The 26,383-nt window shown below is 41.4% G+C and overlaps 2 protein-coding genes across 2 annotated transcripts in view; both read right to left on the bottom strand.

The window, feature by feature from the left end:
- abr (ABR activator of RhoGEF and GTPase) overlaps positions 1-1,480 on the bottom strand; it is a 156,380-nt gene extending 154,900 nt beyond the window's left edge. Inside the window, exon 1 of the mRNA XM_012871243.2 lies at positions 694-1,480. Within this exon, the coding sequence (XP_012726697.2) occupies positions 694-1,480 (787 nt within the window). The remainder of the gene's footprint in view (positions 1-693) is intronic.
- Positions 1,481-7,175: 5,695 nt separating this feature from the next.
- On the bottom strand, positions 7,176-25,838 carry aspa (aspartoacylase). The gene is made up of 6 exons (XM_012871242.3): positions 25,319-25,838; positions 21,519-21,714; positions 14,673-14,766; positions 12,444-12,551; positions 8,416-8,525; positions 7,176-8,236 (listed from the first exon to the last, which is right to left on the bottom strand). Exons 1-6 carry the CDS (start codon positions 25,582-25,584, stop codon positions 8,045-8,047), a joined length of 966 nt encoding a protein of 321 aa, XP_012726696.2. The 5' UTR covers positions 25,585-25,838; the 3' UTR covers positions 7,176-8,044.
- Positions 25,839-26,383: the final 545 nt, after the last annotated feature.

The following is a 26,383-nucleotide window of genomic DNA, read 5'->3' as shown; positions in this document are numbered from 1 at the left end:
ACCTCTCAATTCAGATGTGCACTTTATATTAATGCAGCTATTTTATATCATGTTTTTTTTCTTTACCAATCTGCTGATAATACCTCACTTTGTTGCCAACTACTTGCTTTACAGCATCACCAACATCACCATCATCATCATCATCAGCAGCAGCAGCATTGGGTCCACTCTAAATAAAGAAGTGTTTCATGCCAAGAAAGACTAAAAACCAGAAAGAAAAAAAAGAAGAAGCGACTAATCCATCAGCTGACTTTGTCTAAAAATAGGTAGAGGCCTGTGTGCCTGAAGGATGTGGAAATGGCGATGGGAGCAAAAAGTGACATAGCGGGCGAATAACTGTGCAGCAGCCCTTGGAAAACTATTCCTAACCCTTGACCTTTCTTTATTTGGTTACGTCACAGTGACGAGCTCCGGTGTGCTTTATTAGTCTTTTATGCAGGGACCAGCAATCTGAAAAGTGTGGCATGCAGCTGTGAAGACGAGGCGAAAACGCGCTCTGTCCTAACGCGGAGGGGTGTGAATACTTTTGCAAGGTGCACCGTTCGCTGTCAGGCTCCCTCAGATCACGGCGCACTTACTTTAAATGCCATAACTTAAAAATGGCTTTCCCTCTATTATATTTCTAGATGAACAGAGAATAATCAGCTGCACTGATTTTTTTTTTTTTTTTTTTTTTTTCAAATAACATTTTACCTGCAGAGGAGTCGTCGTCATGGTCGGAGCTCAGGTAGCCGTCGCTCCTCCGGTCAGGGGTGCTGTAGCCCGAGCCCCGGGACGTTCTGCCGTGGACGTGCGGGAAGGACGGGGACAGCCGGCCGTCGTCCCCGGAGTCCAAGTCCCTGCTGTGGCGGAAAGGCCGCAGGTTGTCCCTGCAGGTGATGGGCGTCCGCTGGCCGTCCTTGCCCGCGCCCTTCGGCGTCAACAAGTTATTCCGGACGAAATTGTCGTTCAGCTCCGCGTCCTCGTACTCGCGGTCGCTGTCCTCCTCGTCGTTGTCGTTGGCGGCCTTGTCCGCCCTCCGGGGCTTCTGCGGCGGGACGGGGATGGGGACGTACTTACCGGTCTTGCCGATGAACCTGCTCCGTTCCCGGCCGCAGGAGCCGGGCGCGTTGGCCGGCGCTCGGAGCTTGACGCCTCCGGGCTCGGACCCCCTGAAGAGGGGGCTCTCCTCGCCGCCGTCCCGCCGCAGCGGGGTCTTGGCGTTGCGGCTCTTGGGGATGACGAAGGTCTCCGCGTTGAAGTTCTCGTCCTTGCCCGCGAACCTCTCCGCGTCGCCTCTCTTCTGCTGGGCCACGGTGGTCTGCAGGTAAATCACCTTGAATTTCTCCTCCGCCAGCGCCTTCTGGAGCCTCTTCAGCTTGGCTTTGCACGACTCCAGCTCCGACTCGATGTCGTCCACGGAGCTCAGGTCCATTCGGGGCACCTCTGCGTCGGGGAACTCCTTCCTCCAGTGTTTGGCGAATTCCTCCTGTTCCCACATCGTGATGTTCAGAGAGAGGGAGCGCGCTGCTGGAGCTAACTGTCTTCACCGTCAGTTAGCGGCAAGTCTGTCGCATATACACCCACCTTCCTCCCGGCACCGCTTCGTTTTATTTAAAGAAACAAAAATAATTTGCTGTCAATGGCAACTTGACACCTTTCAGAGGCTCTTCATCCCTCCACAGACTGCAGGCAGGAGGAGGACATGCGCGCTCAGAGATGCGGTTAACAAGTTTGACTGGAGAAAAGTTTCGAGACTTCCTGTAGTCGACGTGGTGCCTTCAAGTACCGCTGGGAAAACACGCTCGCGTTTAAACGCTTCGGTTTGGTTTATGTTTCTGACCGCTCCGCAGCTTTAATAAATATGGAATATTTGAGGCAATGTGTCACTGTAGAAAAAAAAAACTTTATTTGCTTGCCAATATGTTGGTTCTTTTTCTTTCTGATGTAATTGTAGTTATTCTTCCTTTTTTTTAGTTGTTTTCTTTATCGTTTGTTGTACACAGATATTTTTGCTATATATTTTATAATCACAATAATAATAATAATAATAATAATAATAATAATAATTATTATTATTATTATTATTATTATTATTATTATTATTATTACTATTATTATTATTATCATCACCATCATCATCATCATCATCATCATCATCATCATCATCCATCCATCCATTTTCTTACTCACTTCTCCCTCATGGGGTCAGAGGGGTGCTGGTGCCTATCTCCAGGAGTTCAAAGGCCGAGAGGCGGGGAACACCCTGGACAGGTCGCCAGTCTGTCGCAGGGCTATTATTATTATTCGGTAAAAATACGATAACCTAACTTTTTAAAAAAAAAAAATACTGAAAAGTCTGCATAGCAAATAAAGTCCGACTTTGATTGAATGTTTGAACAACAGAGGAATCAACATTTTACTGTCTGTGTTTATTTCATATAAAGCAGGGGTATCCAAACTTTTAGTAAGCCAAAATTGTCAAGTCAAAAGTAGTCAAGAGCCAAAAAATCCAATAAAAAAACTCGCCAAAATCACAGAACAATATATATTGTGAATTTTGTTTTACCTGTTGCTTTAGTGGAACAAATTAGACTGGTTTTCTGTGGGAAAGGGTTGTGTAAATCATCGTAGATCCAAAACTTAAAAAGAGTGTTGCACATGATTATCCGATTTGCTAATTTTGATAGATTTATTGCAAATATGTTGTCCATATTAAATAAAGGGACACAGTAACAAAATAAAAAATGAAATTATTTTGGGCACAGTAAAAAATAAAAATAAAAAAGGACAACAATTATCTGTATTTTTAGCAATAAGAATAGGATTTGAGTCTGTCTTTCTTTGGAAATACTTGATGTGTTTAGGCAATTTTTATAAATGAATTAAAGACAGATTTTTTTTTTTTTCAAAATTTGGTTATTAAACATAAATACTTTCTGTTGTACCTAACGGTTTCAATTGTAAGAAAATTTGGCCCTAATCAAAACTAAAAAGTCTCCATCTGTACCAGCCACCTGTACAGGTGGGCCAAATCCTTCTTCAAATGCAGTTGGGGGCCACAAAAAATCAATCCAGGGTCCACAAATGGCCCACAGGCCACACTTTGGACACCCCTGATATAAAGGAAGTGAGAGAAACTGGGAAACGGCTAATCCTTAATTTCCAAGGCCGAGTAGCTTGTGTTTATGTGACTATACAAAAAAGATTTATTATAGAGAACTATTCATTATATCTTGTTCCTGTTTTAGTGTCTTTCTGTTAGGTTTGTTTTATTTGTTGTAATTATTTTTATTATGACATTACTGATTAGTATAATTTCCATTATTATTATTTATATTATTATTATTATTATTGTAGTATTGAAGTAGTAGTATATCCCAAGTCATTATTACCATTATCTTTGAATGATTTGCGTTACCACCACCTTAGGGTGGACCAGAGTGGGGCAATGGCCACCCCTATAAATTTGCTAGATACACCACTGGTCTTCCAACCTGGCTGTCTGAAATGTATAATTCTAATTAATATGAATTACAGACATGTTTCAATCCAATATTTACTGATTCATTGAGCAGTTCTTTTGTCCTTCATTGCATGCATTGTATTAATATCTACCACTCAATCCTTGTTAGGCAACCTACTCCCTAACAACTTTTGTAACAAATTCCAGAACTAAAGTACACAGAGGATTTTTTCTTTTTTTTTTTTCTTTTTTTTTTTTTTTTTTTTTGCAGTAAATCAATTTCTAACCGTTTGCACAAATTTTAAACAGAGTTCTATTCCCAAAGACCTAACCTGGCATTTTGTAAAGCAATAGTTCCTAAACTTGGATTCTATGACCCACCATGAGTTACAAATCAGGAGGCGTTGGCCTTGAGATGCTATTTAGAAATAAAGCTAAATAACAAAAATAATCACACTGATAAAGTATATTTGAGATGTACATTTTAGAAAATGTTTTAACAAGCTTTGCTTCCAAATAAATAGATGTCATGTGTTGAGTATTAATGTGGGCTTTTTGTCATTGTACCCTAGTTTAACTGACCTTTTAATTAGCCCAGGGGGGCAAATCTCTCCCGTTGTTAGTCGGTCAGAATCTGAACAGTTTGGAAATCACTAGTGCCATGGAAAGACTAGTTTTAATGAATTATTCCATGCAGCAATCCCTCCAACACTTGTTAAATGATATAGGGTACTTTATTGCCTCTGGTATTTGAAGGGACAAAGTTGTATTATTCTTGAATTGCTGCACAAATTCAGTCCTGGGGCCACAAATTAGCCTCAGTCTGCACATGTACGCATGATTAATTTAAGACCTGTACAATGAAGACAGAACCTGCCAGACAACATAAAGTTAGGGACTGGGTGAATGTGGCTTGTACGTAAAGCGCCTAAAGTGATCACTTTTACTAGAAAAGCACAACATAAATTCAGCTCATTTACCATTGATGCTGGGGTTTTGTGCTCACACCACACCAATGAACCTCTGCTTAATGACCAAGAGCTTTTCTTTATTAACCAGATGTATCTATACTCTACTTGATATCACAGACATGGGAAGCTGTGTAGTACGCATTTGGTTGGCAAAGCAACCCCTGCAGTTCTAGCAGTGGTCTGCTAGCTTGTTTTTCTACAAAGCAGAAATGTAGAAGGAAGGCACAGACAGCCTTACATAACTGTTCTTCCGTCCAGCCGATGGTTTCAGTGGTTTCACTTAAAGCAAAGAAGAAGTCCCGAAGCAATTGAGATTATCAGGCTGCACCCTGTAATCAGGGGGAAAGCATGAATCCTGCCACTGCAAAAAAAAACCAGAGTAGGTTTTTACATGCATTTAACCACAACAGGTGCATGTCACAACTTCATGCAGATAATTACTTCCTCGTTCTCCTGTCTGCATTGACTTCTGCTATTTAAAAAAAAAAAAAGAAGGGAGCCAAAAAAAAAAAAAAAAAAACAGTGCATCGCGCCCTTTTTCCTTTTGGCAAACCAGAAAAACAATGACTCTGCAATGGGATAAATCTCGCCTTACCTTGCAAACCTTTCATCGTCAGGGCGTTCATACTGATAAACATCATCTCTGGAGCGCAGAAGGGAGTACAGCTAAACACGGTGTCTATAATCTTCGCTGATCCATGCAGCTGCATCCACATGCAAACTATTTGGTAAGCTGCCAGGCAGCATTCTTCCAGTAAAACAGACGTAATGCCATGCATTGAGGAGGGGACTGTGGTTGGGGAGATGGATCCTTGGATTCTGCTTTAAGTGCACATTTGGATTCCTGCCTAAAACCTAAACATCATGTTCCTCTCTGTGCCTATTGATCGAATATCGTTGTGGTCATCCGAGTCCTGACTGGGGTAATGAGCACGGTGACTGGTCAGGCCAAGACCAGCTACATCCATACGTTCATGCCCGATTACAGGAAATGGATGAACTATTACGAGACATCAACAAGACTTCAGCGCTGGGGGAATGCGTGCACTCTTCATGAACAGCAGCTGTCAAAAAAAAAAAAAAAAAACAGAAGTGGAAAACGCTTGCTCAGTGTGGTGCTTAAACCAAAAAAACACTACTAAATGTGCTGCAGAATGGTAGACAGGCCGAATGTCTTTGCACAGCTCATATCAGTTCATTAAATTCCACAAGGTTAAGCCCGCAAAGATACACAAGCAAGCAAAAAACGGGGGAAAATTAGAGGTTTCCCGTCAGCGACGACACCCAGCTGTGTCCATGCCAAGCCCTTCATCTCCAGATATACAGGATTCCTGATGTGTTTGGTGATAATGACAGACGTGCAAAACAATCTTCTGCCATGCTGTAATGGGAGCATGATGAGCTGTCATTGTACAATGCCAGACATTAGTTATTACATGCCAGCATAAAAACATGTTCTTTTACCCTCTTATTTGCAAAGGAAGTCTAGATTCAACTAGAAATATACTTTGTGACATGAGTACAGAGAGTACAACTTAAAAAAAAAACAACAATGCACAAATATACAGTGATGTGCAAATATTTTTATGTTCTGGGGTTGTTGTCATACTTAAATGTATCATATTAATAAAAATAAAAAATAAAACAGTATCACAAAAAAGTTAGTGATAAGTAAAACTAAAAATCTGTTTATAAATGATTGTTCATGAACTAAGAGAAAAAAAAAAGCTATCCAAATCAACCTAGGTTAGGGTAAAAACGTCTTCACCCCCTGAACCTAACATCTGGTTGTGCAACCCTAGGAGGCAACAACTGGCAATGAGTCCATAACATTGCTGAAGGTTGCAATTTGGCCCACTCTTTGCAGCGTTAATTCAGCCACACTGGAGGATTTTTGTTATTATTGTTATTCTTTTTTTTTTTGTATAAACGGCTTGTTTAAAGTCATGCCACTGCATTGCATTGAGCACATTTGATTGGGGTCTGTCATAGAGCTGTAGATTCTTGAACGGTCAACCGCTGTGTGTATCATGCTGAAGCCAAACGTGAGTCCATCTGTCCCACAGATGACGTTTGGCGTGATTGGGAGCCATGGAATCAAATTCCAAGCACAGCAACCAATTGGAAAGAATGTCTGGAATAGAGAGGAAGGAGAGTTTGGCAAAGCCCAGACCTAAACCTGACAGAAATTCTGCAGTGACTTTAAGTAGAACTTTGCATAAGTTAATTTCTGCACACCTCAGTGAATTACATCAACACTGTGTGAAGAGCAGTGGGCCAAGATGTCTCCGTAACAATCATGAGATGACCTTAGATTATTGTGTGTTTTCGTACAATTGTAAGAGAGTTTACCTTCTTTTCACATAAGACTGCAACAGGTTCTGGTTACTCCACCAGTGAGGTAATATCCAGCTACTGATGTTGTACACCTGCAGGAACACACCCAAGGGCACCAATTCCAAGGGCCCCTGACTGAAAAGGGCCCCTAAAAAGAAATTTTATATATACATATGAGCCTTTGGGATGATTTATTTATTTATTTATTATTATTATTATTATTATTATTATTATTAATTATTATTATTATTATTATTATTATTATTATTATTATTATTATTATTATTTTGTCTGTGATGGCACCCCTGAACACACCGCTACAGATTGCGTCGGAGTTCAAACTGTTGTTGCATGGCGCCCTCTGGTGGCCTAAGGTGATACTTCGCATTAGAAAAAGAAAGCATTCAAAGAAAAACAAACGCTTACACCCGAATGTACTACATTTATTGAAATGGCAATCTTCACAGTACTTTACTGATTAATATAAATTGTGCACATAGAAATATTGCTGATTGAAAAATGACTTACATTAGGACGACGTTGTTACACAAAAGAGACACGAGACATTAAAAACGACAGTACCATGACTGGACAGGTTCTACACGACTCTTCAAATCAAACATACATAAATAGACGTATCGAAAAAATACGAATTGATATAATTACAAAATATGTCCCACACTATCGATGGAGCGTGAAGGAAGAGAACACGTACCGTCTCTCGTCAAAATAACATTTTGCGGATAGAGATATTTTACAAGAAGTCTTCTCTAAGTTTTCTTTGCGGGTTTCTCTGAAACCCCCCTCCCCTGGATAAGGCAACAACAGGACAGCACCGCAGATGCAACCACTGGAGTTAAAGGTAGGTAGAATCAAAGGCCACACAGCACACCCCGACAGATGTTGCCAACACGTTTCCAGCAGAAGACGACAACAGTTCTGGGTCAGAGGTTGTAGGTTTTGATCTTCCATGGCCTTCCTGAGCAGCAGTAGGAAACTTAACGAGGGTGTTTGGAATGTCTAACAAGCCAACAGGAATTAGGCCTGGTCTTTAAAACTATAAGAAAGGTTCAGTTCATTTAATGTAAATAAATGGTTTTAAAGTTTCAGTATCATAAATACTTAGCTTAATAGGTGATTTGTTGCATAGTTAGTTGATTTTTTCTGACACTAAAATGATAAAAACTAAACCAGAATGTCACTTTGCACCGAGTGTGTCATTTGCAATCCGTGCAAAATCTACAAACATTTCTGTTTTGTTTTTCTCCCTTTGCCTTTCCGGGAGCACAATTCACGCTTTCCTGACGGCACTCGCCACCAAGGTTTCTCGCCTGGTGGTCACAAACGCCTGTTGTTTCTCATAGTAGGCGGCCTCATTAATAAAAGTGGGATAGACGGTGCTGGAGCCTTGGTAGTGGATGGACTTTCCGTCGAACGTTTGGAACATTGGGTCACCGGGGTTCAGCGGCTCCCAGTCACAGTCCTGAAACGACAGCAAACAAGCGTTGCAGCGAAAGTAACTGCCTGAGCTGAAAAAAAATACAATCTAAAAGACGTTCAGTTTCCTCCTTCAGGATAGTGCAATTGTGTTTTCAGTAGAACTCCTAATGCACTAGAAAGCAAGAAACTGAAGGCAGCTGCGTAACAGGCTTCAGCCATTACCTGCAGGTTGGGGTGGACCATGGCAATGATGTTCCCATTGGCGTCTCTGGGGTAGTCCATCCTTTCCAAGACCCGGAAGACCTCCACCGTACATGCAGGGAACTCCATTCCTAACACGACACACAACAGACATGCTCTGTGTTTCTAACAGAACCTTACAGATTCATTGGGTCTGATTGCAACAGAGTCGGTTACCGGCAGGCACTAACAGCAGCTTGACCTTAAAAGACATAACGTACGGTCGAGAGTTCAAAGCTTTTCATGTTTTGTCACAACCACAAACTTCGATTCATTTTCTTGCCGGTTTTAATGACACTGTCCAACACAAAGCAGCACGTAACCGATTGAATTGAAAGCTCAAGTCTTGACACAGACTCTCGATTGGATGCAGGACTTAAGTTGGACTGGGCCATTCCTACGTCTGAATATGCTCTGAACTAGACTATTGTAGCTGTGGCTGCGTGTTAAAGGTCATCGTCCTGCTCGAAGGTTAACCTCCTTCCCAGTCTCAAACGTGATTTTTTTTTTTTTTTTGTCAGAAGCTCTTGGTATTGAACTCTATTCATCTTCACATGAGCTCTGACAAGGTTTCTGTCTCTGCTAAAGAGAAGCTTACCAACAGCATGATATTACCACCACCATGTTTCATGGTGGGGAATGGATGGTGTGTTCAGGGTCAAATTCAAAGTTGGTTTTCCCAACACAGAGCCAGTTTTGGTCTCGTCACATCAGAGCACCATCTTCCACATGTTTGACGTGTCCGCTGTGTGATGCCTGGCAAACTCTGAACGAGGCTTTCCTCTGCAATCGTTTTCTTCTTGCCACTAATAGTTTTTGTGTCCACCTGAGCTTTGGCTCTCTGGGGCTCCTCCAGAGACAGCTTGGGCCTATTGGCTACTTATTCAATTGATGCTCTTCTTGCCTGTGTTGATGGATGGCAGTGTCATTATTTGGCATTGGCAACGTTGCCGAACTTTCATTATCCATTCAAATAGTACACAACCTGACGTTTACTGCATTTTTGCACATATTATCTGCACTGGACCATACTTTCTATACAAATGCCTTTTTGCACCATTATTTTTGCACATAAACAATGGTTGAAAATTCTTCTGCACACTGTTCTTACACACTGTTTTTCTCCTGCATTAGTACATCTGATTAATGCTGCACTTTATATTGTAATGTCTTATTCCACCTGCAATCCTATTACACCGTCGTAAACTGTAAATTTCGTTCTGTATGCACTGTGTAGATACAAAATGACAATAAAGTTTACGTCTAAGTCAAGGTAGGTTTGCAATTGAGCCATACTATCAAACCAATTTTTAGAAGACAGACTGAACAGAGTCGCTGTGTGATGGTCAGAGCTCGGGTTGTTGTTTTATAATCTAACCCTGCTTTAAAGTCCTCCGCAGCTTCCTCCCTGACCTGATCTGCTGTGTTCCTGCGTCTTCATGATGCTGTTTATTCTCTAACAGACCTCTGAGGCCTTAACAGAAATTACACAAAGGATGAGTTGTTCCTAATTAGCTGACTGCTTTCAATGATAGCCCTTTATTTAGAGCACATGTCAAACTCAAGGGCAAACTCAAGGTCAAATCCGACCTGTCAAGGCAATCTATCCAGCCCTCAAGAGCCAAAAAAGGCATATCATGTCATGAAGTAGAGGCATATACCATTTGAAATTGTATAAAGTGGCTAAATCTGTGTCTTCTGTAGCAAATTTTTATTTTTTTTTATGTGTAGTAACAGGATACTGCCACTAGATGTCATTTTTCCCACAACACATTCAAACAATCCAGAAATATCCAAAATGAGAAAAAGTGATGGAGAATGATGAGAACTTAAAGTGTAACTCACCCCAATATCAACTTTTTTTTTTTGCAGATAACCTGTATAAACTGGGCCTAAGGGTTCTACTTTTATGTTACTGTGCATTTTTTTTATATTTCTATGTGAACTGAAATGAAATTCTGAAATCAAAAGTGTCATCTATACAGGTGCAACCGGCCCTTTTAATGACATCATGATGCCAAAGTGGCCCAATATAGAAATGAGTATGACACACCTGCTTTAGGGGTATCATTGAAAAGGGGGATGATTTTGTGAAAAATTAGAAAACCATGTATCATCTTTCTTTCACTTGACAATTTCGAGCTGATTTGTGAAGGTTTTGGGACCCGCCAGGGGGTCACGAGAAGATTTGATACTGATGTGCTAAAATTATTTAGCGTTTCCTTATTTGTGAAAGAGATATCAAAGTGTGACATCAAACAATGCTCCACATTTCTCACTTTAACGTAGGGGGGACGCTGCACTATTTTGTAAGAGTTCTTACAAACATATTACTCTATTCTTGCAATTTTACAAATTAATTTTCATAATTTCCAAAAAAAAAAAAAAGAAAGACAAAATACCACTAGCCAAAAAGGGGTCACCAGTCTCTGGCACTGTCATTTTAGGGTCTCAGGCTGAAAAGTTTGGGAACCCCTAGTTTAGCAAATCCCAATTAAATACACTGAAGTTGGTGGTTTTAATGTATAAATGCATAATCTTTTTAGGGTCGTTGTGTCTTAATTGTATAGATCTATAAGAGGCTTTTAGTAAGGCATTTCCAACAAGGCCAAGGTTGAGGATAAATGAGGACAAACGCCTCGCCCACACTTCTACCCAGTGTCCGGATGGAGTAAGCCATTTTCAGGGGTAAGGGAAAGGGTTCTTTAAAGGTCAGTGCCTTGTTTCATTGAGGTGTTCAGCTTCAATGCGCAGGAACATCGATTCATCATTATGCCGGCGCATTCATTAGCGCCAGTGTGGTCCTGCGACAGAAGGTTACCGCAGCGTTGGCAGACGCATTCTCACGACATGGAAAGCGACCGGCTTCCAACAAGCGGACTCATTCAACAGCAGGACCGTCAGGGGGAGACCAACAGGCTGCAACTGGGACTTGGCACGGACAGCTGGCTTATGTAAAGGGAAGGAAAGCGCAGCCGTGCAACTAAACACCGTTCTGTGCCTTCGGGGGGTGCAGAGCGGCAGAGTGACGAGCCAGATGAAAAGAAATTCAGAGACGTACCGCCGGATGAGTCAGCCTGATGGGCATTCATTTCATTACAAAATGCTGCTTCTTCTAGAGCAGGGGTGTCAAACTCATTTTGGTTGAGGGGCCGCATACAGCTTACTCTGATCTCAAGAGGGCCACACGAGTAAACTCATTGCAAGATTAAATAGAACTAATAAATGTGGACTTAATAAATGTGGTTAATTTCACTTTTACACAATATATTATGAATAATCTCAGCGTTTTTAAGAAAAGTATGTGCAATTTCAACAATACTTTTACTCAGTTAAACATTTACTTGTGCATTATGCATAAGAACTGATCACAGTGATTATACAATGTTGAAAAACATTTATTCACATTTTTTGGAACTTAAAAACACTGTCCTGCATGATAAAATACATCAAACAGATAAAAATTAAGAAATGATTTGAATTTTTCCACACCTGAAGCTTAATCTGTTAATTAAAACACAGCGCCCCTCGTGGACAATATAGGAACTGCATATTTTCAATTAAACGAAGTACATGTTTTTTTCAATAATTGTTTTATCATTCTCTTCCTTTTATCTTGTCCACTTGTGAAAGTCAAATCTGATGAGCTCTTTGTGGCATCTTATTGCCACATTGCCAGACAGGACACTGGAAAAAAAAAAAAAACATTTTTTTTTTTTTTTAATAGAATGATAATGCATTTAGCCACAGGGCCGGACTAAATTGTTCGGCGGGCCGGATCCGGCCCGCGGGCCATATGTTTGACACCCCTCTTCTAGAGCATAGCTGATGACAAGTCGCCGCCTTAGCTCTATCTATCCATCCTTGCTGAAATTCAAGAGGGCAGTTCATTCCATTGCGCATTTTGTTTAACAAACACCTCATATTTACATAAGCGTCTATTTCAGCCTAATAGTTAAAATTTCTTGAAGTACTTTTGCAGCCAGACGCGGCAACATCAGAAGCTCTACCTTCGTTAAAGAGCTCAATGAAGTCCAGGGCGTGTTTCAGGATGACCCTCATAGCTTCGAAGATGTTACTTCTTAGAACTCCTTGAGGCTGAGGACCCACTTCCAGACCTGCAAGAAAACAACAAGCACTGAATGGATGCTGTCCTACAGAATCCCCCAGACGCTACATAAAAGGAGCAGGTCACAGAGGGCAGAGGCTACAACCTGATATTTGAGTACGATTGTGAAACAGGATAGCCATCACCATGCAGGAGGGAAAGAAAGAGCACAAAGAGGGACGTGTGTTTGCATAAAACAGAGGGAATTTATTACTGCCCACGAAGGGTTACAAACACTCATTGTGGACATAACTGTCACAGTAATTTGGGGCTTTTTAATGATTCATTTAAATCATTCTGTTTTCAGGTTGGAATAATTATACCATTAACTTTAAAAGGTTTTACATAAAAACAGGAATTGCGTGCGCATGAATGTTATGTAAAAAAATTATATACACAGGCTCAATCATATTCTGTTTCTAACCCTCAATGTTTAGTAAAGTGCTGTACAGCAACTTCCAGAAAGGCTGCGTGGTTTCGGCTGCAATAATGGCGAGGTCCTGGGATAGCTCTGCGAGGACATTTCACCACGCTTCTTGTCAGAAATGGCCAATCTAATTTACATTAAGGGTGGATTCCTGGCAGGGACCCTGATTAAGGGCAGAGACGGTACATTTTCAAAATGCCCGCGTTCTGGACCATACCAGAAACTTAATGTCGGCATGACTGTGTCGTGATCCAACCGTGTTTTTGTTTTGTTTTCTCACCGTGGTTTTATTTTTAGATAATGTTTGGGTTGTGATTAGTTTTCTTCTTCTTTTTTTTTTTTACTCTCAGATTTGCAAACATGGTTCACTCTTTTGCTTCAAGTCTATCAGTTTGTTCTTGTGCTGTGTTTTTTGTGTGTTTTGGTTCAGATTCTTGTTTTAGTGTTATACATTAGCTTTAGCTTTAGCTGTTAGATCCATGCGTACACGCTCTTCTGTGTTAGGTATTCTCCCTCAGCACCTGAGCTTAGTTTCTTACTCCGCTGAGCTGCAGTCTGTTGACGGTCCTCACCGGTTTCCCCCACGTCACCCGTCACCTCCGCCACAGCTTTTGGTCAGTCAGTTTCCTCGCCTCCTCCTCAGCTCCTTCTGTTATGTGAGGTTGAAATTCAATTTGTCTATTTTGGAGCAGGGGCTTCTTTCTTGGCCGGGCCCCTCTCGGTCCATGCAGGCGTAAAACTGGCTTAACTATGAACAGTGACGCCGATGTTCTAACGTCTGTCACTTAATCAGAGGCTCGAACTGTTTTTGAACATGCTGGCAAATTTTCTTTCACCTGAAGGACTGTGTGGACGACCTGGCCAACACTTGGACCCAACTGGATGCTCTAACAGGCAAGGATCACATTTACACAGCAAAGGTTTTCGGAATGGATAAATCAGGGAATATTAAGCTTTTGAAGCAGCCTCCCCAAAATCATGATTTAGGCCTTCTTGGGGATTTCAGGAGGAGGCTTAAAAGCCTTCTCTGTGGAATAAAATATTAGATGAGCATATTCGCTTCCTGTTTTTAAGTCCCTTTTAAAAACAATTGAATTAGCCTCAGACACAGCGTGAGCTGATTTGCTCTTCCACTTCAGTTTCATGAGCGTTGTCATGTCTGTCTTATGTCTAAGGTCTTGGTTTTTATTTTTTTTATATATATTATATTTCTACAGCAATTTGGGTAAACTTGTGTTTTTCATATGTGCTTTATAAATAAATTGGATTTGGGTAAAACAAACCAGTGTTCGAGAGGTCGAAAAACCTGGCCACAATGAGGTTAGAGGGCTAGAGGGTTGATTTTTTTTTGTTTCCAGTGGACCATTGTTTGACAGTAAGCTGAACGGTAATGGAGTTGAGAGGGAGGGGGGAGACATGAGACAAAGGTCCACAAGCCGAGAAGAACCCAGTTTGGGCGTGTGGAGTCCAAACTGGACTGAGGCCTCCGAATGTTAATCACTGAACCCAAGAGAGAGTAGATAAAAAAAAAAAGATTACGGCATTCATGACCAGAATGAGTGTATGTATAGGTAAAGTTCAGAATTAAATTATCCATACATCTACCAATGAATGATCTCGAAGTGTTAATGATCTCACTCTTAGTTACTAACCCAAACCATACTTCAGAGAGTAGAGAAAATAGCCGAGGGGTCAGAGACTCACCAACAGGGTGCTTGGCCACGGAGCGAGAGGTGGAGTATTTCAGCAGAGGGTGTTCATTCAGCAGAACAAGACAACTAGCAGGAGCGAAGGCTTTCTGGAAAACAAAACCAACAAGAACGTCCTATTTACTGCATATTTTGAAAAAGAAAAAAAAAAGCAAAGCTTTTGTGACAAAGACTTATGCAACACGTTAGCTAAGCGTTTTAGGGTTCTGCTTGACAGAGTGGAAAACGACATCTGAGCCGTCTCCTCCAGGAGCAAACATGACACATACAGTGCTGTCAAATAGTATGTGGCCCCATTTGGAATTAAAACAAGCAAACATCCATCCATCTATCCATCTATCTATCTATCTATCTATCTATCGGCATTTTCAGTAAATTAGAATATGCATTTCTAGGAGGCTTGTATTAAAAGTACCTTATGAAACAAACAACCTCTAAGCCGATATTAAACCTACTTTTCATCAAGCTTCCATTTCTGCATGAATAATGTTGCTTTTCATCACTCTGATGTAATTCTAATTTTAAATGCTGTGTTTTTATTATGGAGACAAGAAATAATATAATTAACATAAATAAAGGCTTTTAAACATCATCAGTCTGTGTTCATCTATATAATGTGTTTCCCTTAGTGAACTGTATTACTGAAATAAATGAACCTTTTAATAATATTCTAAATTGTTGAATATTACTGTATATCTATATCTGTGCTTCCTTACAACTGTCTTGTACGGAGTTCTCTGCATGTACGCTGAGGTTTAATCAAAAGTAACGCTAATAAATACAAAGAGCAGTTTTCAAATGATAATTTCATTTATTAAGGGACAAATCTATCCAAACTAACCTGGTCCTTGTGTAAAAAAAAAAAAAAGACACATTTGCAATATCTGGCAGTGTTTCTTTAGTTTAATATCACTGTTGAGGAATATTGACCTGATCTTCTTTGCAAAATGTTTTTAATTCAGCCACATTGGTGGTTTATTGTGCACAAGAGGTCAGTTTAAGGTTATGCCATCTCAATAGAATTTAAATCTGGACATTGGTGAGAAAACTTTAAACTGTTTGCTTATCTTTAGCCATTCAGATGTGAGTAGAAAGTAGAAAAATCACAGCTCTATTGATTACAGCTAGTCATTCAGGTCCTGGAGCAGAAGAGCAGCCCCATATCATCACACTACCACCATGTTTGACACCGCAGAAAATCTTCCAAAAGGGTTTGTGATCAATGTATTTATTAATTTTCTTCCCAAACAGGAGATTGATGTTTATGTTTTTATGGGACCCAGTGGTCTTGGTAATCTCCCCTGGAGGCCATCTTTGCCCAGTCTCTTTCTCGTGTTTGAACTACAAACTAACTGAAGGGAGTGAGACCTGCAGATCTTTAGATATTGTTCTGTGCTTGTTTATGATCTGCTTGAAGAGTTGCATTCTGGGAGTCGTTTTGGTAGACAGGTCACTCCGAGGACTGTTCCATGTTTTCTCCACCTGTGGATAAAGGCTCTCACTGTGGTCCCCTGGATCTCAAAAGCCTAATAGATGGCTTTGTAAACCTTTCCAAACTGATAGATGTCAGGGACCTTTGTTCTTGAATTTTTGTAGATTGAGGCATGATACGTTGGGATGAGCTCAATTAGCCTAAAACGGACCGGACCAATCACAGCGCGGGAAGCGGAACACTCTGATATTTTTTAGACAAATGTGCTCAATGGCATGTTTCACGGACTACAAATAAAAAAAACAATAGAGTGCGTTGTTTGGAGTTTGTTTGCATCACGTCCGTAGTTGTCCAATTGGTTCTCACCTGATGACGCTGACCCTGTTAGTCCCACCTTTGAAATCGGGCTCTAGCAGCTCGTTACCAGACTGATACACAATGGGTACGGGGTAAGTCAGTCTGGCTGGCCAGGCTAGATTTGTCAAGTAGGAAATTTAGATTTACACATAGAGACATGTTAGTTTGAACAAATCTTTTTCCCTTTATAAATGAAATCTTCATTTGACAACGCATTTTCTATATTTACTGCTGTTATCTTTGCCTACTCGCAGGGGCGGTTCTAGACAGGGGCCAACAGGGGCCCATGCCCCTGTAGAAATGGTCCTGGCCCCTGTTATGGCCCCTGTACTGAAGACATGATAATAAATACACTTCTCATAATTATTTCCAATGGTAAAGAAACCATAACTGACTGGTCCCTTTGACCAATATTATTTTTTACCTATGCAGTTTTACACTAAAAAGAATTTAAAACTTAAGATGTTCCATGTTTAGCTTTAGTCGTATTGAGCTGGGGGCAAAGTTTTCAATTGCTAGATCAGGGGTCTGAAACCTGCAGTTCCAGAGCCACCAGTGGTTTACTTAATATTATTACACATTTAAATATTGCCATTTTATTGTTTTTTTATTTTTTTGTTCTGTGCCCCTGTGAAAAAACACTGGCCCCACCTTGGCCCCCCTGGTAAATTTGGTCTAGAACCGCCACTGCCTACTCGTACAATTTGTTTAATGATCATCCATCCATCCATCTATTTTCTGAACCGCTTAATCCCTCATGGAGTCGTGGGGGTTGCTGGTGCCTATCTCCAGCGTTTACTGGGCGAGAGGCGGGGCACATCCTGGCAACACAAAGAGACAAACAACCATTCACGCACACACTCACACCTAAGGACAATTTAGAGAGGCCAGTTAACCTAACAGTTATGTTTTTGGACTGTTGGAGGAAGCCGGAGTACCCGGAGAGGTGTTTAATGATCAGAAAAATAAAAATAAGCAAAACCGGAAGAAAATTTGTAAAAGAGGTGAAATACTTTTTCACGCCACTCTATAAAGAAGACTACCATATGAATAAAAGAATGTGCTAGTAAAAGAAAACTGGAATAACTTTAATTTAGCAAATGTTTTGGTCCCATAAACATCTATAAAAATGGACCCTCAAACTTCTCCAGTAACATCTGTTATGGCCTCTGAGCAGGTGATTTTTTTCCCCTAATTTATTCTTCAAATATCTTCTTCTATTAAAATAGAAATGTCTAACGTGTCCTGTGCCTAACAAACACAATAACTATTTCACATTTGGCTCCATCGTCCCTCCCTGCTGTCCCTACTGGCACGGTTTGGAGCTGAACGACTACAACAAACAACTGCAACAAACTGTTCCAAAACCATGATAAATGGTTATTAGGCTTTTTTTTGTTGTTGGTCTGGTTCGAATTAACCTGACCCTAGCCAGATGGATTTCGTTCCGCTTAGCTCCGCCTAGCTTCACTCACATCCATCTGGGACATCTTCCATAGAGGGACATTTCTTCAACCAATTTTATTGTCCAGCCAATCAGGACGCAGGGCTGGAGTTTCATAGATGTGACGTAGTGGAGAAGCGACCATGACGTGAGACTGTTTTGATTCAGACAACAATGGCGGCTCGCATCGAGGAAGCAAGCGTTAACATTGATGCTGCTATTTCTTCCGTGTTATCCAATCTACCTAATATTGTTTCATTAAAAGAACATCAGAGAACGGCCCTGAAGGCTTTTGTTGGTGGAAACCATGTTTTCGCCCTTCTCCCGACCGCATTTGGCAAGTTTTGTTTTCCGGGGCGCGTCCGCGGCGGAGCGGTTAGCCTGAACCATATTAGGAGGCCTTTAGTCCTTAACGTGGTCGGCCCGGGATCGACTCCGACCCGCGGCGCTTTGCCGCCTGTCTTCCTCTCTCTTCCTGTCAGCTCACTGTCAATAAAACGCGTGCCACTAGAGCCCTAAACACATAAAAAAAAAAGTTTTGTTTTTTCCTGCCTCGCTCTCATCAGCGTCACGGGTTGGCTTCGGTGTGAGTGGTTGAAATAGCACGTCGATAAAGATGACAGACAAGTGGCTTATCCAATCATATATATGCAAGGATTTTTGATAAGGCCCAGCCTTCAAAAAAGGCCATTCCTATGGATCAGTTCCAGATGGATGTGAGTGAAGCTAGGCCGGAGCGAAATACATCTGGCTAGGGTCAGGTTAGGTTCAAATACCTTCTGGTGTGAGCTTTGTACACGAAAACCTTGTGTAACAGCCATACCATGAGCAGGCTGAGAAACATCCATTTAGATTCTTCACATCTGTGTCATGTGCCCATGTTGTCAATCTGTCCCAAAGTTAGAGTTAAAGCTCCAACTCACATATCGTGAAGATTAGACGAATCAAAGAGAGCGTCCGCTGTGCTGAAAGCGTGGATTTAACTGAGCCCGTCAGGCAGGAGGTAAATATAGAAAAGCTTGGCTGCATGGCCATGCATAATCTGCAAAAAGCCTTTAAGACTGTACATCAAAAATGGCTGTAAACGACTTTGGATGTGTTTTGAATGATCTGGTTTTAATGGCCTTTTGGATATTGCACCAAAATGTTCTCTCGGCGTATCAAATAACCATTCAGACCTTTTAGCTATTGGATTTTGTTCGCTGTTTTACATCTCAACAAAGTTTGTCCTGCAAAGGGCCCTTTGTATGAATTATGAGGGATCACAGCAAAAAATGTCTAGATGGCACAACAAGCTCAAATGAAAATGTTACTTGATAAATGATTCAAATAGAGAGAAAATGTACAGTCAGGCACTACGTTTGAGCAAGAAAGGGAGGCATCTTATAAGATTTTAAAATTTCTTTAATGCTCCACTTTCCAAAACAGATGTTAATAATCTCAAACTGGAGCTGAAAGTCTGCTCAGACTGTTGTCTTTAAATATCCTGCAGCATGAGAGAATGCATGTGAAAACAAAGATATGCCAGAATGTAAAGCATGTTTTTATTTATGTAAAAATAAATTTTTACGTAAAATTATTATTATTTTACATAAAGTTAAGGTTCTACTTTAATTATTGTCTTTATTTTGAAAGAATCAAAATCAGTTTGTTAATATTAAATAAATTCTAGCAGGAAATATTTAAGTGACCCTATCTCTCTAGTTTCCCTAATTACATAACAAGGCCTTGTTTAAATGGCTAATGGTTTGATTCCTGATGTTTTCTGATTCAAATTGATTTATAGCTTGCTGAAAACACCGTTATACTTTGTTTCAAAGGACCCTGACTTTTCTATTAAAACAACCACACTAGAATAGGAAGAGGATTTTAGCTTTCCAGGGCTTTTTATTTAAAAAAATGTTATCGGTATCAACCATATGGTTTTACTACGATGGTTAATCCTCTACATACATACCACCCCCCAGAAAACAAAACAAACAAAGGTCATTTTAACATATTCTAGTAACATATTCTAATGATATTCTAATTTTTTCTATTCAAGCTCCAGTAAATCACTGACAGAAAACTTAGAATCAGTGACTCCAGTTCGTCACATTTCTCTTCCCACATTATTAATGATAAAATGAAAAGTCTTTCCAAATTACACCTCACAGGCGGAATCATCTAAATAAACAAAATGTCCTATGTATATTAATATGATAAACCAACACAAAGTAGCAAATCATTTAAAAGATTCATGGTATGCGGTTTTCTACATTTTTGCCCAAATAAATATCTGAAAAGTGTGGCATGCACTGGTATTTAGCCCTGTTTACGCTGATAATCAATAAGAAAATGCAGGTCAACCCACTGCTGTAACAAGCTTAACCTTGCAGTTCTGGCTGTACTTTTAGGGATGCTGTCCTGAATGTTGTAGCCTCTAATCTCCCCATCCATCTTGGACCTGCATGAGTCCAACAGCGTGGTGCTGCTACCACCACCATATTTCAGCAGTGGTATGTTATGTCCAGGATGTTGGTTTTACACCATACATGGCCTTTGCATGTTGAGTAGAAAGCCATATTTGGTCTGATGTGCCACGGCCAGCACTTTCCATTTTTGGACTGTAGGTTGAACAGTGCCCTATGAGACGTCCACAGCTTAAGACATTGGTTATTATTACTCTAAACCTGCTTTAAATTTCTAAACATGTTTCACCCTGAGCTGTCTGCTGTGTTTTTTAGTCTTTCAGCTATCAGTATTGCTAGCGTTATATTTTGCTAAGTGACAAATCATGTTCATGCTGGACACGCGGTAAAACCAGCCGATGAAGTGGGCGGAGCTCTGCTTGGGCTGCTAGGTTTGGGATTGGGCTTGGCCCCTGTACCCTGTAGTCATAACACTAAATCAATTTGTCATATATGCTGCCACAAAAAACGTATCTTATTGGTCCTTTGGACCAATTTAATTTTTTACCTTCACAGTTTTACTTTAACGTGGTTTAAATAATAAGGTGTTGCTTATTTAGCTTCAGACGTATTGAGATAGGATCATGGTTTTCATCTGCTAGATCAGGGGTCTGCAACCTGCAGTTCCAGAGTCACATCTGGCTCTTTTCATCAGAGGCTCACTTAATATCTTAAACTATGAAATATATGACCCTGTTTGTTTTGTTTCATTCTTTTGTTCTGTACTCTCATGAAAAAACACACAGCCCCCACCCCCCCGGGAAAGTTGGTCTCGAACCGCCACTGGCTGGAGTTAGGTAGGTAGCTAGGTAACAATCAGCAGTGCCCGCTGATTGTGACGTACCGTAATAATCGGGAGGTTTTCCAGACACCAACAAGTGCTTGGTATGTTTCTAGAAGCAGTGGAGAAGTACAAAAACTTGCAAAAAGTGATTATTTCACAATAGGTCCTTTTTAAATGCCCAGGTCCCCCTTGAAAATGAGATCCAGATCTCAACGGGGATTACCTGGTTAAATAAAGGAAATAAAAAAAAAAAAAAAAATGATTTTGACTTGTTTGGAAACATGACCAAGCACCATGTGAAACACATTCACAGGTTGGCCATCTTTAACTATTGGCCTACGGTTTGACCGAAAACCGCACCAAGAGGCCTTCACCTTTATGTAATTCATCATCTGCAGGTTGAAGGCGTCTTTGGAGCTTTCCAAGATCAGCGTGCAGCCCATGTTGGACGTAGTGTTGTGGAGGTCGAAGATGACGTCGTAGGCTCCGGCGCTTCCTTTGGGTCCGAACATCCTGTTGATCTCCTGGGCCCTCTGCACCTCGTAGGGCAGCTCATCGTCTCCTGTCACACTGAAGGACACAAACGGCTAGATTACTGGAGGGCAGGGCTGGCAAGAAAAAAAAAATTGTTGACAGTTATAGGGTTGAAATAGCAATATGCTCATGGATGTGTGAATAGCGCGGTTTTAAAAAGCAGTCTGCACTGTGCAGCTGTGGCCTGAGAGTATTTAAGAGGATCACCCTGAGGATATTAACTCTCATTTTATTTGTAAAAACCAGTGGTTGGAATAGGCAGGATGGAAAGCTTCCTTTATGAAGAAGGATCTACACTAAAGGATCTGTGACTTTATCCTCTGGTCAAACTCCCACTTAACATTGCTCCGCTCACAAAGCAAGACCTGCCCTGCTTCTCTCGGGGTCTCTGATGCATTTCAGAAATAACCACGGGTCTGGAAATCTCTCTAAACCACAGCAGGTATTTAAAAAAGGACCTCTGCGGGACACATTCTTTCACCCACACCACATCTGGTCTTAGGACGCCGTTTTCTCCAAATATGTGTCGTCAGGACATCAGCACACAAGCACGCTGCGAGCAACTGTGGACTCCAGCGCATATGGGTCCACCGCTGAGGCACACGCAGGTGCTGAGTGTGAGGAAAAGCAGAGCTGTCAGACTGGCATTTTTTTTTTTTTTTTTTTTTTGTGAGCTGTTTTTAGAAGAGCTTCAAAGAGTTTTATCTCAATAACACGTCGCCTTCAGAGGGGAGGAACAGCATGAAGCCAATGCAGTTTTAAAATCAACCAACGCATCTCTCACACAGTCCAAGCTCTCGGATTCATTATCTCTTTAGAATAAAAAAAAACAACAACAAAAAACAAAACGTATCCACGCTCAATAAAACACAACATGTTTGTGCAAAGATGTGCTCGGGTATTTATGTGAATAAAGTACTAAACCCCTAAAAGATGTTTTCTACACACCAACTGCTTCTGTAAAATTGTAAAATATACAGAAGCTTAATTGTAAAATATATCTTAAATGTTGTATAGATGTCATGTGTGTGTATAGTGTGTAATGTGAGGTAATAAATTGCAAGAATAGCTTTTAGCTTATACTGAAGCTAATGGGGGTCCAAATAAAACAAACAAATTTGTTCAAATATTTATCTCCATACAAAACAACTAGAAAAACACAGCCACACTTTAAACTAGGCGTGAATCTGTATAATTTTTGTTACAATATTATGAACACATTCATTCTCTAAAATTAATTTTAACTCATTTTAAATTTGATAATTTTTTTTTTTACTTGGTACATTTGGCATTGAGTATATTTTTGTTCTTTCTCAACCAGAAGCTCCAGAACATGGGTCACCAACCTTCTTGAAACTGAGGGAAGATTCAACAAGAAGGGTCAAAGTTCACCTTAACTTTATGTAAAATAACAAAGTTTTTCATACTTTGTTATAGATATTGTCAATTTTAAATCTAGAGTAACACCATGCTCCAGAACGATGTCTGCTGCAGGTCTGAGATCTGTTTACGTGACACACCATAGCCAGGGATGTTTAAAGAATCACTAAACGCTGGTCAGTGTGTGCAAAGTTTCAGTGCAATGTTTAAACCTCTACCTGAAATAATTACCAGGGGTTTGGGAGCTGCAGTTTATTGGAGCGTGAAACAAACCCGGTGCTGTGAATAAATATTTCCACCTTGCAGAGTTCTCCTTTCTTTGCTTTTTCACACACACACAAATGTTTTAGATCATCAGACAAGGTTTTATGTAAGACAAAAAATAACCTGAGCAAATACAAAAACATATTTTCAAATGATGATTCTGCTCATGAAGGAAACAAAGCTCTCCAAACCAACCTGCTCCTTTTGTAAAAAATTAAATCTGTAATTCCAACAATAGTTGCCAAAACATAAACGAACCCTAAGCACCTGTTTTGGGTTCATGATAAATAGCCAGACCCAGGCTGGATTACTGCTTGATCAATAGAATCAACTAATTACTGAAATAGGACACGTCTAACAGCATGAAGTAGGCCAATAAACTATTTAGGAGCCAACACATCATGTCCCGATTGAAAGACATTCAGGAATAGATAAAGTAATGTGCATCAATCAGTCTTGAAAGGGTAAGAAAGTTATTCCTCAGGCTTTGAGACTCAGTGAGCAAACCTCAGTGAGAGCCATTATCCAAAAATACAGAGATCACGGCAAAGTGGTGAATGGACCCAAGAGTGGCCAGCCTATCATCCCAGAGTGCACTGAGGACTCACCAAGGAGGTAACAAAGAACCAGGAACAACACCCAAAGCTCGGCGGGCCTCACTTGCCCCAGTTAAAGTAAGAGCTAATGGTACAACAACTGGGGAAACTAGGGAAAAGAACATAAAGGCATGCCTCACATTTACTAAAAAATCATTGATAAACCTCAGCACTTTTGGCAAAATGTTGTTTACCGACCGACGAGACAAAAGTGGAACTTTTTGGAAGGTGTGTCACACAAAACCAGCCTGGTATTTCCAAAAAAAAGAACAACACCCTGAGAATAATCACAACAACCATCAAACGTGATAGTAGCAGTTTATTGGACTGAGGGTGCTTGGAAAACTCGTTTTAGTCGACGGAACCATTAGTTCTGCTCTCTGCCAGAAAATCCTAAAGTAGAATCATCAGTTCGTGACGTGTAAGCACAAGCACACGTGGGTTATGCAGCTGGACAACCATCTGGAGCGCAGCCACAGGCCTGCTTCTGACTAGTTACAAGAAAAATGAACACTTTAAAGTGGCCTAGTCAAAGTTCGGATTGAAAGATAGCGTTTGTCGTTAGTAGAAAAATCTAAATCCTGTGAAAACTGATTTTTGTATTCACTCTGTCCATGTCCATGTTATGGTATTAAAACGTGGTTGATGATCTGGACATGTAAGTGTGACAATGAACTGTGCGTTATGTATAAATCTGTAATGATCCAATGGACAAAACGCCACAATTATGCAAGTTATTACAGCGAGCTACCACCGACCACCTGCCAGTGCTCCGCACAGCAGGAATAGGTGGGATCGCTGCGGTGAAGTGTGACAAACCAGGTGCTGTTGTTCCTCCGGAACAAAGGCCCTCTGCCTGTGCACGCTCGTGCACATAGCCCGCACGCGCGCGGCGCTTTTGCGTAATACCTCGTTCTCCTCGCAGAATGGGAACGACACAGAGTCAGTGACAGCTGAGACGGTTGCGTGTCGCTGCGCAGCTCGGTCACGTTCCGCTCACGTTGCTCCTGTGGGCTGTCTGGCAGTCAGCTGCGGCCCGGCCGAGGAGGAGGGAGACACGCCGCTGCGCTGTTATTGGCTACTGGACCCAAACACCGACCTATGATACCGACACCCTGATGCCGATCCACGTGACGGCACGAAAAGAGGGACTAGGTGCGAGACTTTATTTACAGTGAATGGCGGGCTGCGATCTGCGCGCCCTGTCCCATGCAGCCTGCCGTGTACACCGTGTGCCTCTTCATGCAAATGTTGTACAAGTGGGTTCAGATCAGCGGATGACAGCAAAAACAAACCCCGGTCTAGTTATTTTGTGGATCTGTAATAAAGTTTCAACACCAGCCGCTCAGCCCCCCCAACCCCACCGCGCAGCTGTCAGCCGGCCCAGCGCGTCCGTATACCTGAGGTTCTCCTGCGTGAAGGCTCGGTTCAGGTCCGTGTCCACGTATCTAACGCACTTCTCCACAGCCTTCGGGTTCGCGATGAAGGGCTTGATCTCCACCCCCTTCCTCTGGATCTCGGCGCCGTTCTGCACCCACAGGTTGACAAGTGTCACGCCGGACATCTCGTTCCCGTGCGTCCCTCCGAAGATCGCGACTCTCCTGGCCGCGTCGACGCGCGCCGCCGCCGCCTTGGTGTTGTTGTTGTTGTTGCCGCCGCTGGACATGGCTGGAAGCTGCAGCGGCGCGGTGAGGGGGGGATGCTGACACGCTGGTCTCGGGGCTGGAAAGTTTCCAGCTGGAGCTGCACAGGCTTGCCTTTTAAATCCTCTTGCGTCTTGACGTAGAGAGCGCGGCTCGGCCGGACCTTAGTCAGCTGTTACCGTGTGGGGGCCAGGGGCGGCTATAAGAGTGAATGACGCCCAGTGCCTGCCCCTCCTCCGGCTGTGAAAAACGAAACACTTCCCTAAACTAAACTACAGGGGAAAAAAAGACTAAACATTTCTTATTATGTTACTACAGACACAATGACAAAAAGAAAACAGATAATTTTGCTCATTCATATTAAATCAAACTAAACCTTTCCTGTTTTTTAAAGGTGCGAATGTGGCAGGCAGAGTGACAGATTTACAGGATATCCCTATGAGCACAGGGGGGACGTTCTAAAACGCTTAAAGTGAAAAAGCTTAACGTGGCTTAAGGTAGGAAAACAACGAGGAATCATCACCAAATTTCGCATGGCCATATCTTGTCATGAAGACTTAAGCCTGTCAAAAAAAATAAATAAACCAAAATCCAACGATTATAGAAGATATCTCACATTAACGTTTTCTTCTTCATTGGCGCCTATGGCGAGAAAAAGGCTTAACGTGGTTTAATGTACCTAATCAACGATCAATGATCACCAAATTTCTCTTTCATATTGCTCCTAATAAGCACATAAAACTGTCAAAATGTCAAACCCAAAGTCCAATTATTATGGTTGTTATCTAACATTAAGCGTTTCTGCCTCATTGAGGCAAAGGG

This window comes from Fundulus heteroclitus, chromosome 11 (assembly GCF_011125445.2).
Source record: "Fundulus heteroclitus isolate FHET01 chromosome 11, MU-UCD_Fhet_4.1, whole genome shotgun sequence".
In the NCBI taxonomy this organism is placed as follows: Eukaryota; Metazoa; Chordata; class Actinopteri; order Cyprinodontiformes; family Fundulidae; genus Fundulus; species Fundulus heteroclitus.
The sequence above is the reverse complement of the archived record's forward strand: the minus strand, read 5'-3'. Positions and strand labels throughout refer to the sequence as shown.